The sequence below is a fragment of the Python bivittatus genome, unplaced genomic scaffold, assembly GCF_059951505.1.
Source record: "Python bivittatus isolate LINGU-HERP-01145 unplaced genomic scaffold, Pbiv_v1 ctg000020_np1212, whole genome shotgun sequence".
In the NCBI taxonomy this organism is placed as follows: domain Eukaryota; kingdom Metazoa; phylum Chordata; class Lepidosauria; order Squamata; family Pythonidae; genus Python; species Python bivittatus.
The window spans coordinates 18,388,431-18,407,911 of record NW_028277030.1 but is presented as its reverse complement, the minus strand read 5'-3'; the positions used below and the strand labels follow the sequence as shown (position 1 = coordinate 18,407,911).

The 19,481-nt window shown below is 39.8% G+C and overlaps 1 protein-coding gene across 2 annotated transcripts; it reads left to right on the top strand.

The window, feature by feature from the left end:
- The first annotated feature begins 1,575 nt into the window (after positions 1-1,575).
- On the top strand, positions 1,576-17,515 carry RNASEH2B (ribonuclease H2 subunit B). Of its 2 annotated transcripts, XM_007421214.3 has the most exons (12): positions 1,576-1,742; positions 2,384-2,698; positions 4,621-4,692; positions 7,666-7,773; positions 9,187-9,263; positions 9,542-9,659; positions 11,562-11,626; positions 12,709-12,814; positions 13,092-13,173; positions 14,150-14,192; positions 15,494-15,574; positions 17,078-17,514. In XM_007421214.3, the coding sequence occupies exons 2-12, from the start codon at positions 2,611-2,613 to the stop codon at positions 17,183-17,185; spliced, it is 948 nt and encodes a 315-aa protein (XP_007421276.1). In that variant the 5' UTR covers positions 1,576-1,742; positions 2,384-2,610; the 3' UTR covers positions 17,186-17,514. The 2 variants fall into 2 exon arrangements, with proteins under 2 accessions (XP_007421276.1, XP_025026101.1); XM_025170333.2 differs by lacking the exon at positions 1,576-1,742 and having other exon boundaries at positions 1,873-2,698; positions 9,545-9,659; positions 17,078-17,515.
- The last annotated feature ends 1,966 nt before the right edge of the window (positions 17,516-19,481 follow it).

Here is a 19,481-nt window from a genome sequence, read left to right as displayed (position 1 = left end):
GGATAAGCAACATGCAAAGTACGGAAAAGGAGTAAGAAAGAGTAAACCAAAGAAATTAAGATGCGAGGTCAAAAAGAAGAAAGAAAGAAAAAGAAATGTTATTTAAACTCTCTGTGTGAATACCTCTGTCCACTGTTCTGTCTCTCACCTGTCTCCTTTTGAGGAATCCATCAAGTCCACCGAACTATAATTTTCCTCTTCCTTTTGACCCTATTCACTCATCCTTCATCTATTTATTTTGCAATTCAGTTCTCATTCATTCGTTGCATGATCAAATCACCTCAACACACTTTATTTTGTACAGGTTACTCACTTTAGTATTCAATCCAAATCCAGTCAGCACCCATTTCTTTACCCTATTCTTGTTTTACCACATAATACATCCTAAGTACCACTCTTCCACTTGCACTCCCCTTACTAGTTTCTCCTGAGTTACCCAACTCTTACTTTCATACAGATGCACTCTCTTACAGATATTTAACCTTTTTCCATAAATAGACTACAGGTAGTCCCCGCTTAATGACCACTCATTCAGCAACAGTTTGAACTTCCAATGATGCTGAACGAGTGGTACTTATGATCAGTCCTCATAGTTGCAGGCTTTCGCATAATGCCTTTTACCAAGGTAAAGTTAGGGTAGACAAGTTGCCAGCCTCAGCTGTACCCAAGCCATTTGCTGCGTTTCCTCCTAGAGGTGAGGACAGTATCTGTCATCTTTGATATACATTGGCAAAAAGGCCACAAAGGCCATCAAAGCCTGATGTTACCCCAAGCTAATTTCTCTGCAAGCTAGAATTTCTAAAGTGTGCATTGCAGGCCAATATACAGTTGCCTGCTTCCCATCAACTGAGAGTTATGTCCCAAAGTAGGCATCTTTGCATGATGGTTAGTTTAGATGAGGGGGGATTCTACTGTACGTAGCCACCCCCCTAATATCTGAAAGAGCTACTGCAGATGTATTCATTTATTTTTATTTGATCCGTAAAATCCTTGGCTGAAGATGAGAGTAAAATATTTCATATAAATAAGCTGCATATGGCCTAAAGAAATACACTTTTAGATTTCACAGTCCCTCATTTTTATGACCCAAAGACATTGTGTGTTATGACTGTACAGCACAGTGACACCAATAACTTCAATTTTAAAGATGTCTTTGTCACACATTAGAAAAAATCGTTGCCCAAAGATCTGCTTTCACTTAATCCAACTCCCACCGTTAGTTTTCCTGGCAAAAAGTAGCAGCAAAGAGCTATTAAGAATTAGACTAATAACTGAAATTAGACTAACATCTGAAAAGGAGACCTTTAATACTATTATTCTCCTTCATTCCACCCTCCCTAAAAGTGGCCATGACCCGTGTGAAATAATAGGAAGCAAGCAGTATAACGCAGTGCTTTTCCAGCTTGGCAACTTTAAGATGTGTGGACTTCATCTCCCAGAACTCCCCATGCTGGCTGGGGATTTCTGGGAGTTGAAGTCCACACACATCTTAAAGTTGCTCAGTCTGAAAAGCACTGGTATAACGTTTTGCTGAGGGCATCAGAATGGGAAGTCCCAGATTTGAGACCCCACTGCAACCTCAATGGATAACTTTGGGACAGTCACTGTTTGCTCCGCGCAACCCATCTCTCTCATAGAACTGCTGTTCTAAAGATAAAAACAGGAAGGACCTCCGTAGAGGCCACCTTGAAGTCGCAGAGCAAAGGCAGGATAAAAATGCAAAATCCAGCTTCCCTCACAAGGTAAAAATCATTAAAAAAAAAAAAAAAAAAGGAGTTCAAGCTCTTTCTATTTCAGTTGTTTCTTTTTCCAGCTAACAAGAATGCCCGGTATTAAGACAGACTGACTTGGGTCAGTCCCGAGATCGTATTTCAAAATATGAAGGCTCCTGCCTTCTATCGTTAGAGAGTGGGCGTGTGTTTCAGAGCAGAACTGACTGCAGCTCCTTCCCACTTAAGGAGGCTCCCTCCCTAGATAGATTAGAAGAGAAGATGGATCAGAAGAAAAGGGTCGTCTTCTCCGCTCGGGCCGGCCTGGTGCCCATTAATCCACATCAGGGGGGCAACAGCGCCCAGCCACTCCTGGGTCTGCCTCGGCCAGGAGAAATACCCCGCCTCTCTTACCGGGGGTTGGTATATCATCGCATTGGTGGTGAACGTGACAAGGAATCCTTTTGAGCGACTTGTCCTCCCTATATTTGTCCAGGAGCCTTATAAAACACAGAGAAACAGTTCAACTTCCCTTCCGTTGTTCTGACACGACATTCTTTTCCACTGTTATCGCACTATATGTATTTTTAAACGTCAGTATTTTTTTACAGAACGCTTTGAAATCTTGCTACGGTTGTCTTTCGCCTTCCCCTCTTCCTTCTGTTTGCATCCAGGCCTACGGCAAAAATATACAACCCCGATACATCTGAGGCAGTAGCAAAGCTCGGGTAGTCGCACCGCCCCTGTACAGCATCCGCTCCTACGCTCAGCCTCCCACGCAGCCGAGCAGCCGCCGAAGTCCTCTTTCCCACTCGACTCGCAAGCCGCGCGGCGCCCGCCGCTCTAGCCTTAACGCGTCTGCGAAGACTGCACTGGGGCTGCGCCTCGCAGCGGAGCCGAGATGCCGAGCGGGAAGGGGAGGCCGCCCGCGGCTCCGGCGAAAAGCCGCGGCGGGAGCAGCGCTCGCCAGTGGGTGGTGGTTCTCCCAGGTAAAAGTGCCCCATGGTCGGCGGAAGGAGCACGGGCGGACTAATGGCGGACTGTATTCAAGGGAGTGAGCTTTTATTCCCGCGCCTGAACGCGCACACGGCCGCCTTGGGCGCTCGGTCGGTGCTTGGGTGCGCGGTCCTGGGCTTTGCGTTAGTGCTCCCCATGCGCGATGTCTCCCTTCCCACGGTCGCGACAACGGTATTATTTCCATGAAGAAATCTCACTACTTCTTCTTTCTGACGATCCCTCAGATAGCAAGTAGTAAAGGCACTTAGCAGTAGTAAAGATACCGAACCAGGCTATTGCTGCCCTCCCGAATAGGTTGGCTGGTCCAAAGTTGTTGTAACCACAGGTCATAACAAAACCCTAACCCAAAGTAACATGAACGTGTCTTCCAAGTGGGCACGTTTGCGTGGGATATTTTGGCTAAAATGCAGAGATTTGCTGATACCGCCTCTTAGTATGTTTTCTTTTGATTCAGTCGGGGATGTTTTGGTGGCCTCCCATCCAGTGGAGGATGTTCTGGTGGCCTCCCATCCAGGCCTGACCTTGCTTAGCTTAGAAAATCAGCCAGGGAATGCCAGCCACTGAGACGAAAGGTTGCCTCTGGAAAGGCTGAAAGAGGACTCACATTTCCCCCACCCCACAAGCAGCTGCACAGGGTAGCAGGCTTATCCGATTTCCAAGGGCCTAGTAGCTAAGAGGTCTGGTAGTAACTTTGTATCAGAAATACTGCTCATGCATTTTGGAAGTATATCTCTAGATCAGCGTTTCTTAAACTTTTTTCTCTGAGGACCCTTTCCCACTTCAAAAAATTATGGAGGACCCCAAAAGAACTTGTGTTGGTATAGGTTATATTTATAAATATTTACCATATTAAAAATTGTCACATCTGCTGCCACTACCGCTTGTTGGATGGGATTTTAATATTGTATTGTTTTTCAACATAGGCTAGCAAATCACTTGATTTCACCGACCCCTGAGAGGGTCTTGGGGGACCCCCAGTTGTCCCAGGACCACACTTTAAGAAACACTGCTCTATATCGTTCAGTCAGATTTGTAGTAAGTCCTGATGAACTAGGAAAAAAGCGTGCACATTTTCACAGACCAGAAATGATATTAAACATCATTTCCTGAACAGTTTTGTGTTGAGAAGGATCATATACCTCATTATGTCAAAATCAAAATATTTTCAGAGGTTCCTTGCATTTCTGAAAAACCACTCTCTATTCTGTACTGTAAACTTCATGGAAGAATGGTGGGTAATTCTTTAGCAGTATTTGTTACAGCTTTTTAAATAAGTTTTCTGAGGTAATTGGTAATACTGGCTGGGGAATTCTGGGAGTTGAAGTCCACACTGCTTAAAGTTGCCAAGTTTGAAAAACACTGGTCTAGAAACAGAGAGAAAAGGAACCTGGTAGCCTGTGTGAAGACAATCATGCCCCAAATATTCCATGTTTTCTGTTCTTAACCTGAAATGTTGGAGGCACTGATAATGTTACCTAGTTGGGTAATGAAACGTCTCCAAGCAAGCAAGCTCAGAGAGAAACAAGGACTCCACAAGTTGTTGGGAGCCAGGCAAAGCCAGCAGTCTTCTGAGCCAAGAAGATGACATCAGGGTAAAGGGCAGTGGCTTGGCCATCTTACCTCCATGCCCATGAACATTGATGACAGGTTTGGAAAAAGTACCATCCGGGCTCTGCGATGTAGCCTTATTTACAAGAAGGCTGTCCTGAAGAGGTAGGCTCAGCCAATCAAGTCTGTAAAGCTCAAAGAAGACAAAAGGGGGACTTGGTTGATTCTCTTATCCCTCCCAACCGCGCAGAGAACCCTCACCTATATTTACAGTCATGGTTTTTAAGATGGGTATTGTAAAATATATAAGGATATCTGTCACACTCAAGTGTTCACCCTTTTTCAGAAACTGCAACTGATCTCCCAAAGAAGCCGGACGCTGGGCCTTTGTTTACAAGGCTGCCACATCCAAGTACAGGCAAGGCTCACACTGTAAAATATTACTTGCTTAATGCCATCTGAACTGCCCCTTTTTATTTCCCTTTGTAGCGGTAGTCTTGTCCTCATCATGGCTACTATTATCCCTTTGTCAGCTGGAACTTTAAAAGTGAATTTTTCAAAAATCAATATTTGTCTGGAGATACTTATCCCTTTATCTGGTAGAATTTTTAAAATCTAAAATTATGCCTGTGTTATATAAATTACCTTCTGCTGGGACTCTGGTAAGATAAATAGAAATGAATGCTAAATGTAATACTGTCAGGTGACTAGAATTATTTATGATCTGGGAAAAACAAGATATCATGGCTGGGTTCACACTAAATAGTATGATATGGTTTGTTTAGTTTATATTATGTAAAATCAACTGGTTGTAGTTTATTCTGTAAACCTTGGTTAAGCAAGCTATAGTTTAACATGATCTATGAACTCAGATATTACTGTATATCTGGTAACAATAATTCCTGTTATTTAAAACATACACACATTTATAATGGTCAAACAGCACAACACTTTTTTGAAAATAAAAATGAAGCGTTGCCCAGGCCCCTTTGAAACCAGCCTTTGATTTGTCAGTGAGATATTTGCCTTGCTTTTCTTCAAGAGAAGCTGAAATGACAAAGCACCAATACCTTGAAAGCATTCTTCTTTGCCTTGAAATGTGCATCAATATGGCAGCTTTCTTTGCAGCTAGAGGGTGGCAGATTTTAGATATAGATATATGAATGAATGAAAATATGAATTGTATGTATGTATGTGCGTATAATATATGCACATACTGCCAGAACAGTCAGCATTCCAAACTAGGAACCAACAAGACAAACTACACAGACTTTGCTCCTGAATTCCTGTTCCAGTCATCACCTAAACTAGTAAGAACTAAAATAATGAAACTGACTTCCTATAATTGCCTCTGATGGAGTTGGTTTCATCTCACTAAATAGCTAAGAGCAAAGAAGGGATTTTTCTCATGCTCCTTCAAGTAACATAAAGGGTATATTGATCATATTTAGTTTCTAATGCCAATAAAACATTGCTACTGTGTGATCTAATTTGGAATGGTATTGCATTTGATTTCTGACTCTGTTTGCTGGCTGATAAACCACGGCTTACAGTGTAAATATACCTAATTATAGTTCAGATTATTTGACAGTAGAATAGTATGATTGATTTCCTCCTACTACTTCTTTTTTGTCTTTTGTCCATTGGCTAAATTTTCTTTACACTTACACATACATACTCAAATATTTTTCTGTAAAAATGCTATTTTTTTCTTTTTAGTTACACTGGGGCAAAAAAGTATTTAGTCAGCCACCAATGGTGCAAATTCTCCCACTTAAAAAGATGAGAGAGGCCTGTAATTTTCATCATAGGTATACCTCAACTATGAGAGACAAAATGGGGGAAAAAATCCAGAAAATCACATTGTCTGATTTTTAAAGAATTTATTTGCAAATCATGGTGGAAAATAAGTATTTGGTCAATATCAAAAGTTCATCTCAATACTTTGTTATATATCCTTTGTTGGCAATGACAGAGGTCAAACGTTTTCTGTAAGTCTTCACAAGGTTTTCACACACTGTTGCTGGTATTTTGGCCCATTCCTCCATGCAGATCTCCTCTAGAGCAGTGACGTTTTGGGGCTTTCGCTGGGCAACATGGACTTTCAACTCCCTCCAAAGGTTTTCCATGGGGTTGAGATCTGGAGACTGGCTAGACCACTCCAGGACCTTGAAATGCTTCTTACGAAGCCACTCCTTCGTTGCCCGGGCGGTGTGTTTGGGATCATTGTCATGCTGAAAGACCCAGCCACGTTTCATCTTCAATGCCCTTGCTGATGGAAGGAGGTGTTCACTCAAAATCTCACGATACATGGCCCCATTCATTCTTTCCTTTACACGGATCAGTCATCCTGGTCCCTTTGCAGAAAAACAGCCCCAAAGTATGATGTTTCCACCCCCATGCTTCACAGTAGGTATGGTGTTCTTTGGATGCAACTCAGCATTCTCTCTCCTCCAAACACGACCAGTTGAGTTTAGACCAAAACGTTCTACTTTGGTTTCATCTGACCATATGACATTCTCCCAATCCTCTTCTGGATCATCCAAATGCTCTCTAGCAAACTTCAGACGGGCCCAGACATGTACTGGCTTAAGCAGGGGGACACGTCTAGCACTGCAGGATTTGAGTCCCTGGCGGCGTAGTGTGTTACTGATGGCAGCCTTTGTTACTTTGGTCCCAGCTCTCTGCAGGTCATTCACTAGGTCCCCCCGTGTGGTTCTGGGATTTTTGTTCACCGTTCTTGTGATCATTTTGACCCCACAGGGTGAGATCTTGCATGGAGCCCCAGATTGAGGGAGATTATCAGTGGTCTTGTATGTCTTCCATTTTCTAATTATTGCTCCCACAGTTGATTTCTTCACACCAAGCTGCTTGCCTATTGCAGATTCAGTCTTCCCAGCCTGGTGCAGGTCTACAATTTTGTTTCTGGTGTCCTTCGACAGCTCTTTGGTCTTGGCCATAGTGGAGTTTGGAGTGTGACTGTTTGAGGTTGTGGACAGGTGTCTTTTATACTGATAACAAGGTCAAACAGGTGCCATTACTACAGGTAACGAGTGGAGGACAGAGGAGCCTCTTAAAGAAGTAGTTACAGGTCTGTGAGAGCCAGACATCTTGCTTGTTTGTAGGTGACCAAATACTTATTTTCCACCATGATTTGCAAATAAATTCTTTAAAAATCAGACAATGTGATTTTCTGGATTTTTCCCCCCATTTTGTCTCTCATAGTTGAGGTATACCTATGATGAAAATTACAGGCCTCTCTCATCTTTTTAAGTGGGAGAACTTGCACAATTGGTGGCTGACTAAATACTTTTTTGCCCCACTGTAGATGAGTCTTGGAAAAACATTGCATAGCAAAACCAGAATGTGATGATGGTTTCTGTTTTAACAGGACAAGCTGCCCTTTACTTATTTGGTAGTGACGCATATCAGATATTTGAAATAAAAGCTTTTCATGAAGAATACCGGTCATGGTTTATTGGTCAAGAAGTTCAGCGTGGTGAGTAGAAGGTTGAACAGGACATGGATATATCGGGTCCAGTGCCATAAGGCAGGGGAAGCTGGGTCTTTGGATGCATTGTCAATGATGAGAGATGCTGGGAGCTGTGGTTTAATGTAAAATCCCTGTAGTTCCATAGACTCTCCATTTCTGTTTCAGGTCTGAGTAGCAATCACTTACACTTTTTGAAATATTTTCCCTACCTTGAAGTGGTTCTCATGGTTGCCTGTTTCTTCCTCCCCTCAGAGAAGTAGAAATTGGGATGTTCCAGACTCAGTTATTTGTATTTATTTCATTGAATCATCATGATTTATATTAAGCATTATGATGATCCCTTCACAGTGATTGGAAGGTACCACTACCAACCTCTGGATCTGGTGTATTCTTTGGATCTGGAGGGGGAGGAGAGGGGGAAGAAACCAGTTTTTTGATCTCACCTTTTCCTCCATATTTCCATTGCAATTGGGTGTTTTGAGAAAATGTTGAGCTCAGAGAAGGGATTACACCACTACACTTTTCAGTGGTTGACTTTCGTCTGGTAGCACTTTGAAGAGGGATAGTAGTTTTCTCCTGAAATCTCATTTCCCTTGAGGTTAGAAATATAGGAGTGAGGATCATGCCCTTTGTGGCCCTCTGCATTGGGGCAAATGAGTCTACCTAAGTTCAAGGTCTTTCTTGGGGGGAAAAAAATCAACCAAATACTCATCCATGGTCTCTCACACTTTTTTAAAATACCAAGGGGGAAATTACAATGCCAAATATGGCAATTCTGGAGACATGTTTAGCAGAACATACTTTTCTGAATTGATCTGAATCACAATATCCAACCTATTTCTTCTCACTTTTATTCACATGAGATCCAATTTTGCCCTGCAGGTAAAAGTTTCAGAATCATAAGGAAAATACTAATACAGCAGTTAATTTAACATAAATGGATGTAGAGGTTTTTATGGAATATTTTATATTTTGGGCTATGGAGCACTTCTATTTTGATTCCAAAAACAGCTTCACAGCGGACTGGGCATGGGCATAATACTTCCTGCAACTTTTTAAAGCAGCTGCATCTTTTCCTGCTTTGTATGGCATTCTTGGAAAGGCAATACATTTTGAAACTGTATTTAATATATTGTATAGGCCTACTATTTTTATTCTTTATGGTGTATTGCCTTGTATGTGTGTGGAAAACAACTGATGTTTGGAATTTGAATAGACAGCATTTTTCCTATTTGCAGTAAGTATTCTCATTCTTTTCAAAAACTTATTTTAAAGGATAAATTTAAGTTAGCAATGATAGGATGGAGGTCTTTGACTTCGCTACTGAATCATTGTAGCATTTGTCCCTGTATTATATGGAAGCACTCCAGATTGTGTTTACAGTTCCTGCTAGGATAATATGTATTTTTCCACCTTCAGATGGACGTCTGTTTTTTGCTACACCAATGGATCCCTTGTTTCTTGTGCTTTTCTATCTTATCAAGGCAGAGAAAGAGGTAGGCAACTAAAATGTTTCAGGAAACTGACATTATATTATGTATCTCTTCCCCCCCCCCAAACAAATATCCATCATTGCTAAATGTCCCAAGAAATATTTCTGAAATTATTGTTAATGCTCTGCTGCTTTCTGATTTATTAGAACACTTGGCCCAGCAATAAGATAGTCTTGTTTGGAAAACCTTCCATTAAAATCTCAGGGCATAATGTTTTGTTAAGAATTATCTGAATCATTTTGATTTTTTTTTAACTGTTTGTTCCCCTGCCTCACTCTCAGCAGGGGAAGTTTCAGCCACTGAATCAGATTTTGGTAGATGAAGAGTTTTCTTCCAGCATGAAATTGCTACAGTGCACAAGTACCTCACAGTCAATTCACCACTTAGCTGAGCAAAAAGGTACAAGAACTACAAACTAAAATTATTAACTGATATTAAATGTAGACCTGCAAGCCTGTAGCCACTACCTCTGTTAGGCCAGTTAAGATAGCCAGCTCTCTTGGGGAGCCTCACAAGCCATCCTTGCAGTGAGCACGGAAATGAGATAAACCTGGTGACCTATGTGAATCCATAGAGAAACTGCTGAGGGTGCATACCTAGGGTTTTGTTATGACCTGTGGTTACAACAATAAACTTATTTACTTACTTACCTAGGGTTTAATCCAGGCTTCTGCCACTTGAAGCGCTGCAAGAGAGTATTCTGCTCAGGATAGTTCACCTGGTCAAGTAGAGTGTTTTTGCCAATTCTCTCCTTTTAACTCATAGTTCCACCTCCTATGCTGTTGCTGAGGGGTGGGGGGTGGGCTTCAGGGATTACAGGTAGTCCTTGTTTAGCAACTACAATTGGGACCAGCAATTCAGTCATTAAGCAAAGTGGTCGCTAAGTGAAACCACAACTGTACTTATGATCTTACTTCAGCTTTCCTTTGCTTTGCAGACTTGTGAAGGTTGTAAATGCGAGGATTGGTCACAAAGTTACTTTTTCATCACTGTTGTAACTGAACAGTCACGAAACGAGACAGTTGCTAAACAAGGACTACCTATACAGAAAACAGGGAGTCAAAAAAGCGGGGGCAGCCTCTTGTAGATTTTATAGGCAGTCAGCAAAAATTGCTGCCTCCGTTCTTCCATTAGCAGCAGTGCTCTACTAGATAAGAAGCTTTCTATGGATGGAAGGAGCTTGTCTATTTTTAGGAGGCAAATTCAAGATCCAGCCTATATGACATTCACATTTCTAGAAATTCCCTCTGCCATTGTGAATGTCAAATACGGTATATAAGCTGTAGTTCTAACTGTGTAAACTTATGCTGGGTCTAATAAAAAGAAATATCAAAGCTCAGTGCCAGAGCATCTGCAAGGAGGTCATGTTCAGTCCCTAGCATCTTCAGCCAGGACTGAGAAAGCATGATTTTGAAAACTCTAAAGTAGTGTTTCTCAAACTTGGCAACTTTAAGATATGTGGACCAACTCCCAGAATTCTACAGCCAGTCATGGTGCTTAATGGTGCCACGTTTGAGAAACACTGCTCTAAAAGGGGTACTACCAGTTGTAGTGAAACTTTCCCAGCCTGGTTCCCTCAGTTCCCATCATTCTCCCTGCTAGCACAGCTATTCAGACTGGGGATACTGGGTACTGTAATACAACACATCTGAAAGGCACTGCAGGTAGTCTTCACTTAACAACCACAATAGTGACTGGAAAATTGGTCATTGAATCACCATGTGACTGGACCTCATTTTGCGACCTTTTTATGACAGTTGTTAAGTGAATCACATGGTCATTAAGTGAATTCAGCTTCCCCAATAGATGTTTTTTGCCAGAATTCGCTTAACAACCATGTGATTCGCTTAACAACTGTGGTGATTTGCTTAACTGTCATTAAAAGGTTGCAAATTGCAATCACATGACCATGGCGGTGGTGTGACAGTTTGCGACAGTCATAAGTGCAAGTACAGGTCATAAAACACTTTTTCCAAAGCTGTCATAAATTCAAACTGTCATTAAATGAACAGTTAAGTGAGGACTACTTGTAGTCACAATTGTAAAGATAGGTGTTTTAGATAATGTGGAGTCCTTGGGGTTCTCTCCTCTTCTATTGGTTTTAGATAAAGCTCAGATAGATTAACTAGATTGTAGTTTGGCTTAGTATGAGATAATTGTGCATGTGTGTGTGTGTAGACCTCCTACAAAGTATTCAGTGATGTTGATAAACTTATCCAGATGCTGAAATAAATATCTATTTTGTCTCCTAGTTCTATTAATGCACAGACTAAATGCAGTCTGCCTTCTCTTTTATCCCAGAAATAGGTGGTAAGAAATTTTTTAGATACAGTGAGGAGAAAACACTGAAGTGGTTAAAGAAAAAGGTATATTTTCTTCTGTCACCCTTTTTAATGTTACATATTATAGCACTTCTTTCTTCAATGACAGATCTATTGTGTAATACATTGTACTGAATTATAAAGCAAATATGTAATAGTTAAAACTGGGAAACACAACGATGTAAAGAAAACTCGTTTTTAAGGCATATTTTCTCTCAGTGGGTACAAAAGATGCTAGCCATTTCATACAAGATTCTGATTTGACTGCAGTTCTTGACTGAGGGTTGACCTTGCCTCTTGGGGCCTTCTTTTTTATCTTTTAAAAGTGCACATCCTTCTAACCTAGCATTAGATTGTATATTTAGAAAATATAATGCCAGGGACTCAGATCCACATGATGTCATCAGTTTCACATAATTTTATAGTAGTTTCAATATTAGAGGTATTAGAGAACCTGAAAAAAATGGTAAAGAAGCAGATTTTTAAAACACATTGATTGAATTAAGTTGGATAGAATGCCCCATGCTGGTTTCAGTAGATATTTACAAATACACACACGTACACATGCGTGTTTTTTATCTATAATGAGTAGCATTAAGTACCAGTCTAAAAAGGAAGAGGCAGGGGGTCCTGCAACACAACTGTTATTTTTTAAAAGTGTTTTATGTACAATTTCAGGAGAGCAATTGCAGCTAAATGCCCCTTACTAGTATAATTATATTAGCTTTATTCTTCCTGCCATGATATGATTACTGTATAACAAATTTGCTACATTGGGGGAAAAGTTTAGATATTGCAACTTAAAGTGCATTAATCCCTTACTAAAATGTATTTATTTATTTAAATGGATTATACAGCTGCCTATCTTATAACACTGATTCTGTTATAATAATATATGTACTGTAAGCATAATACTTCATAGTCTTCTGCTGAACAACTTAAACAGAAATATTTTGTTCTTTTAAAAATTCTCGTTGCCTGAACAGGCAGCATTTCAGTAATATGAATGACTGTGCTTCCTGTCTCTATGACAAAGAGGCTGTATTTGCCATGAAAAATATGTAATGGATTTCAGTGTATGGCTTCAAATTTTGATTATGGTAGTATTATTTTGTGGTTCTTGATAGGTTAACCAGCTTGTGAAAGTATTAAAAGAGAATAACATACCTGTGGGTGGAAAAGTACAGGCTGCTACATTTATCAGCAATAATCCGGTCAACAGTGGCACAGAAGGTAAGGGAATTAAATTTGTTGAACAAAACTATGTAGAGTAAAATATACCACTTTGTCTTCATGAATTTTGGTTTATGAAACTTACTTTTTGGTTTCACCTTCGTTTTTAATCATTGTCAGACAGGGAACTTGGCAAAATCATGTGTGTCTGGTTCTTTTTCAGCAACTGGGAGGAGCTGATTAAGAGAAGAAAAAATGAAATTGACACATTTGGGACAGGAGGCTGCTAAATAAGATAGATGAGTAACATGCAATGTCTGTTTCATTTATTTTTCAGAGGATTATATTCGTTACGCTCATGGTTTAATAACGGAGTATGTTCCTGAAGAGCTAAGTACAGCATTAGCTAAATATTTATGGTGAGAATTTAACTAATTTAAAAAGCTAACCCCTACAAAGGAGAATTTTCCTGTCATGGTTCCAGTGACTGATATTGGTTGGAAAATGTGTGTAGTATAGTGGAGCCCACCCCTATTTCCCTGCCTGCCTTCCATGCAGCTGTTTTTTGTGTCTCCTTTTCCGAGTTGGGAGGCCACTGTTCAGTAGAGGGAGCTGGGCTAAGCAGGACTCTGTATATTGTGGGGAGATTCCCCAAATCAGGCAGAGAATTTTCTGTGGCCAGAGCTCTGCTTTACGTTAGATTCATTTGCCTGATTTCTGAGGATCCCAGAGGGGAGTTGTATAGGAAAGAAGGAGCATCCCAGGTATTTTTTCTGTGGCTCTATCTCCATGTTTTGTTTTCTTTGCTACCTTTTAATCTTTGGGAGAAGGTTCATCTGTTTTAAGTGTTCAGCGCAGGACTGATACAGTAAATACACAGTGAAGGCTCTGAAGAATATAGCCACAAGGCCTCAAAATTGTTCCTAAAATAGCACTATTAATACTTGTTTTCATTAAGATGAATTAGTAAGTGTATAAAAACATATTTGCCCAGTTAGATAGCTAACAATGGCTGATCTTGAAAAAGCTTAGTTAGGTGAAACCTAGTTAATACTTGGATGGGAGATGATCAGAAAATATCAGGGCTGTAGACTAGACTAAGTAGTGGGGGGAAAAAACATCTTGGAAGTAGGCAGTGAGAAACCATTTCTGTTTTACTATTAAGAAAACCACTTGGACATGTCCATAAAGTCGTCAGGAGTTGAGCTTGATTCAAAGGGAACTTTACAGTCCCTAAAATTTTGTTTAATTGTTGGCAAATGTGATATAAATCTTGTAAATTAATTTATGTGGGAAAGTGCCACAGGCTTTTTAACTGCATAAATAGCTGAGGTAAATATGCTAAATATGTAATCCAGTAGCTGTAGAGTTTAACTTGACCTTTCTGGCTTCCAGCCTTCCACAAAGTACAGATCTTCCAGCAGAGCCAGCATCCAAGGTAAGGAAGGCCTTCTCAGCACTAGGAACCTTGAGCCATTCAGAGGGGGTTGGATTCCAAATCCCATAAGCTCCATTTCTGTGGCCATTGGTCAGAAATGGTGGGAATTATAATCCAGCAACATTTGGAAAATCCTATAGCTTTTCTATCCCCGGTTTAGATGTTGCTCGCCAGTTTTACAACAGGACTGGAAAAAAAACTAACTGTAAAAGAACTGCTTTGAATTCATTAGTGAAGTAGAAGATAATTCTTGAAATATTTATTACCTTTGTTATAAAGATAGTTATAAAGATTGCCTTTTCAAACATAAAGGTGAAACCAACTTAGTTATGCAAGCTGCTAAATCAGGGGCCAGTAATCTTTTCAGATGCTGGACATCCTCATATAAAAATACATTTTAAATAATTGGTGCAATCTTACCCTGCTGTCTCACAGGAGCTCATTATGAAAATGCTAAAACCTTAGGAGAATCAAACAAGAATGAAACCCTGAGAGAGTTCAGCCATTTTTAAAACTTTTTTTGGGGGGGGGTTATTTAATTAGGAGGATTGTATCTGTGGGCACTCATAGGACTCATGCTGACCCCTGAACTAATATGGGTGTTCATGAAATGGAAAATGTGTTTTGTTTTGAACTCAAGCCAAAATTGCATCTCAGAAGTTCAGCCAATCTATTGGCTAAGGTTTGGGAGAAACAAAACCTGAAATAATTTGATTGTTCTGTGCTTGTGTGGAAACAAAAAACTGTTATGGGTAATTTGGCTACTGGAAACAATAAGATTCAGGACATGCAAAAATCTGGAAACCGCCAGATGGCAGCAAAGAGACAACTTTCAATTACAGCAGATAGAACATAATGGAATACCTGGAACAATGGAGTTTCTGTCCATATCTGGAACAAAACATCTCAGACATAGAATTCATACCCAAATCAACTGAAAACCAGCTGTTCCTTGCATGGAACAGTTCATGGACAAACTGCTTGCATGTCTTTATAGCTACACTGATGTGTATTTTCAGGTGATAGAATGGTACCCAGCCGCAAATTTCAATGATGTCATTTCATGACTGTCTCATTTTTGGGTTTTTTTGAGAAATGTGAGAAGCACAGTAGCACTTTCAAAATTCACATCTCGGTTTTAGATTTACCAATTAATCATCAAAGATTAGATCATACAGTGCTACTTCACATTTCTCTATGGTGTCTGTCTATGTTTATTCCATAAGTCTGAACATTTTGACTCTGAAGTTCAGGAGCCCAACTTGTGATTTATGGCACAAATCATCATTCTACCATTGCAGAAAAGGAAACTGTCAGATGCTCCCGTGGAAGCTGCGGAAGATTATACTAAATTCAATACTGTTGATCTGAAAAACAAAAAGGTATGTGTATCTGTGTTTTCCTGCCTCAAATTTTGTCTAACAGTAGGATGCTCTATAAAAAGTGTGTGGGGGGGGAACAGGGCAGTTCAAGTAAGTGTGATCTATAAGACAGCAATAGAACTCAGTTTTTCAGAATAGTGTATCTTGACTGACAAAACAGCTAGATAAAATATTAGGAAGAGTGGGGAGAGAAAGGAGAGAGAATTAAAAGGACATCTCTTTTTAAAGAGCTGATTTTTATAATATTTAAAAACATGGTTTCTAGAGACTCAATTACTCTTCTACAGGATTCACTTCTCACGCAAAGCCATAATGTAGTTTGTTTGATTTTGGCTGAGTGTGGTATTTGAACACTGCCAGTGGTTTACTTGGTAAACGAGGGATAAATGTTGCCTTAGTGTGATGTGCGCAGTAAATTGCAATATTGGCATTAATATATTCGGTTTTTTTCCTAATTATGCCAGGTTTTAGCTCTGCAAGCATCTTACAAGGGTTCTTTATTTTTGGAAAGTGCAGCTCAGTTCTTTAATACAATGTTTCCCACAGAGATCAGTAGGACTTGGAATATTCTTGTGATACTGATTTAGTATAAAGCCAGGCTGTCACATAAAAATACCAGTAGAGGACATGAAAAGTAGCGTGGAACTGAAAGCAAGACTACGCACTTAATCTGGTCTCCTACTAAGCCAAAGTATTGAGAGTTGCAAAAAAGTGATTGATTTCTCACAAGGTGAATTTCCTATGCATGTGGCTGCTTTGATATGCATAATAGTTGGTATTAGTAGATTCTTGTTCACATTGTCTGCTCTGGCTGAAATATCAATGTAAATTTATTTTTAAAAACCATGTGGATCAGAATAGGATTTTGTTGGGAGGACCACAAATAGCTTCATTCTTAGGAATGCTAGAGAAATACAGTATAAAGTAGAGACCTACTGTATAGCCAAAGATTTGGCTAGCTAGTTAAAATCAGTGGAGATAATGTAGTTGTCATCTTGCTATTTTGCTAACAGTCTCATAGTCATCAAAGTCTATCTTTACTATTGTCTTGGTGAGGTTTTTCTCTGATAGGTATTTTAATTCAGTTTAGTCACCATAAGAACTTAATAATGGCTTATAAATCAAGATTGAAGCAGAAACTCTAGTCTTGATTTTTGTGTTGGTCTTTGTTCGTATGAATTTGATACTTTAAGCATGAAAGAATGTTAAAGATGTATACATTAATTTTGGGGGGAAGTAACATGTTTTGGGAAGAGAATGCTTGTACTTGAATGTTTTCACAATGTAATCTGAAAAAGGGTGTTTTCAACCTGAATTTGTTTCTCAGATGTTACTGATTTTTTATCTTAGCTGATTCTTTGGGATTGGCATGATTATTATAACGACTCTCTGAATAAAATGTTGTGTGAGGGACTGTGTGCAGTCGCCATTTATGAGTCCCGTATGTGAAAAGAATTGAATCCTAAACTTTGTGCTGATGTTTTACTTTCTTCTTACTTCCAGGCAAGCAATAAAATGTCAGCTGCACAAAAAGCATTAGCGAAGGTTGACAAGAGCGGCATGAAAGCAATGTCTTCTTTCTTCAGACCAAAAACTACAGCACCAAAATGAGGGAGGGGGATGCTGCTTGGTTCAATAATTGCCTTGGAAATTATCTCTGAAATTCATGCTCCTTGTGGCTTTCTTCTCCTACTTTCCCCTATTAGGACTTGTCAGAAGTAGAAATATGATACTGATGTGAATTTAATTGAAATTAATGTTTCATTTGTGTTAGGAAAACTGGATTCAGTCACCTGCTCCAGACAGCAGTCTGTCTTCATTGTCATTATTACTGAAAGTTCACCGTGTAATGCAAAACAATACATTAATTTCTGAATAAATTATTTGTACTTCTTATCTTATAAAATGTTGATGATTTGGGCTGAGGGAAATCCCTTGTGTGTTTCCTTTGTATTTTAAAAATTGGATGGGCATTTTTGTTGGCTGTTGATCTTCATCCTTCCACGCTGGTGATCTGGGTGATCAGAGTCTTTGTTTACATATGTCTTGAATGATGAATGATTTGGGGTATTCTTTCTAAATTGGGAGAGGTTTAAAGATAGTATTTTAAGGAGAAGCTGTATTGTTAATATAAAGCTTATCATTGTGGTCTTAAATGGAAGAGGGGAAGAGAAAGCAGGACATTTAAAAAAAATACTTTCATTATATACAGGCACGCAAGCTTTAATAAGAGGTACTTATTAGACAGAACAGAAAATAGTTCTTGGTGAGGGAGAGGAGTTTTCTTAGAATGACAGCATCACAAATGTTGTTCAAAAGTAGTTGTAGAGCTGGGCCACCAAGGCTTCTCCGAGGGGCTGGGGCTGGCGCTGTCAGTGTTAGAACAATGCTGCACCCTGGATGCTTTTACTGTCCATTGCCAGCGGGCATTCTGGATGGATTAGTTGCTTTTTTCATTGATTTTAAAAAGCCTACTGCTTGTGATATGTGTGTATGGAACTAAAGGTCCACATTTCTGCTCCCAGCTGCACTGGGGAGGTGGACAGAACCACAGAAAGAATCCCTGTGTTCTCCAGAGAAGCCTGCCTATTTATCAGCCATTGAACCCAGAAAATGTGCCTGGGCTTTGAGTGGCTGATTGATTTTATTCCTGGTGTTTCTTACCTCTTGTTTTCTTTTCTTTTTTTATATCTATGCTCTTTTAAAAAAAAAGTCAATATTTGATTTTTTTTTTAAAGTGTTGACGGTAGGAGAGCAGTTTTTCAAAAACAAATTACATGAAGCTGGGTGTAAGAAAATGCTTGAGTTGGAAGCTTTCCATGTGCCATGCACAAGCAGCCTGCTCGAATGTTATCACAATCCCTGCCTTTCTCTAGGGCAGTGTTTCTCAACCTTGGCAGCTTGAAGATGTGTGGACTACAACTCCCAGAATTCCCCAGCCAGCCATGCTGGCTGGGGAATTCTGGGAGTTGTAGTCCACACATCTTCAAGCCACTAAGGTTGAGAAATACTGCTGTAGGGTAAAAGTTTGGTTGCGAAAATATATTGCAGTTTCCCCTGTGTAGCTTATTTTGAATGTGAATATTGAATTAGGACCTTTCTCTCATTTTGCACCTGCTTTATAACTAACATATAACATTTTGTATATGTTAGTTAACTTCAGTGCATTGGCAGTTGGATACTTTCCCTTTTCTTCCTTTCAAAGCTCATTTTTAAAAAAACTGAGTGGCTATTGTGCTTTTTTGTTAAATTACAGAGAAGAGAGGGGGCTTCTCTCTGCCCCCATAATGCCATCAGGCTTAGAGAGAATTAAGAATTCCATTAGGGCCAAGAGTGGTCTTTGCTCAGGTATGTGTGTGATTGATATTATAAAAGGGAACAGGAGATGCTAAAGAGCCTTTCAGTTTGTGCTATTGTCAGCATGAAATTCCCCCCACCCCCCAAGAGTATAACAGAATAAAAGCAAAAGACATTTTTGCAAGGAAAATGACACAATAAGTGCTACATTAGAAGTCAGTTGACAGTCAGTGCTGATCTTTCATTTTCTGAAGGTAAAGTTTCCTTGCAATCAAGCTTAATTCCTGAGCTCCACATACAGTATATGTGTATCACTGCCCACTGGGACCAACATTCATGAAAGTTATGGCTGCAATTCTGACTTTGTTTAGGGCACGTTTCATTGAACATAAATGAGATTTCTGAGTAAAAATATCAATGCTTGGTTTGGTTTGGCTTGGTTTGTCCCTTCAAGTCAGTTTTTAACTCCTGGCAGCTGCCTGGACTAATCGCTGCAGTTTTCTTGGCAAGATTTCAGAAGTGGTTTGCCCTTGCCTGGCCTTGCACCTAAGGCAGGACTAGAACTCACAGTCTCCCAGTTTCCAGTCTGATGTCTTAACATTACACCAAG

What these genes read in the sequence shown, in the direction of transcription:
- RNASEH2B (XM_007421214.3), top strand. Translation starts at nt 2,611, where the DNA reads ATGCCGAGCGGGAAGGGGAGGCCGCCCGCGGCTCCGGCGAAAAGCCGC. An exon ending in GTGGGTGGTGGTTCTCCCAG is followed by an intron (nt 2,699 to 4,620) that starts GTAAAAGTGCCC and finishes ACCCTTTTTCAG; the next exon opens with AAACTGCAACTGATCTCCCA. An exon ending in TGGTCAAGAAGTTCAGCGTG is followed by an intron (nt 7,774 to 9,186) that starts GTGAGTAGAAGG and finishes TTCCACCTTCAG; the next exon opens with ATGGACGTCTGTTTTTTGCT.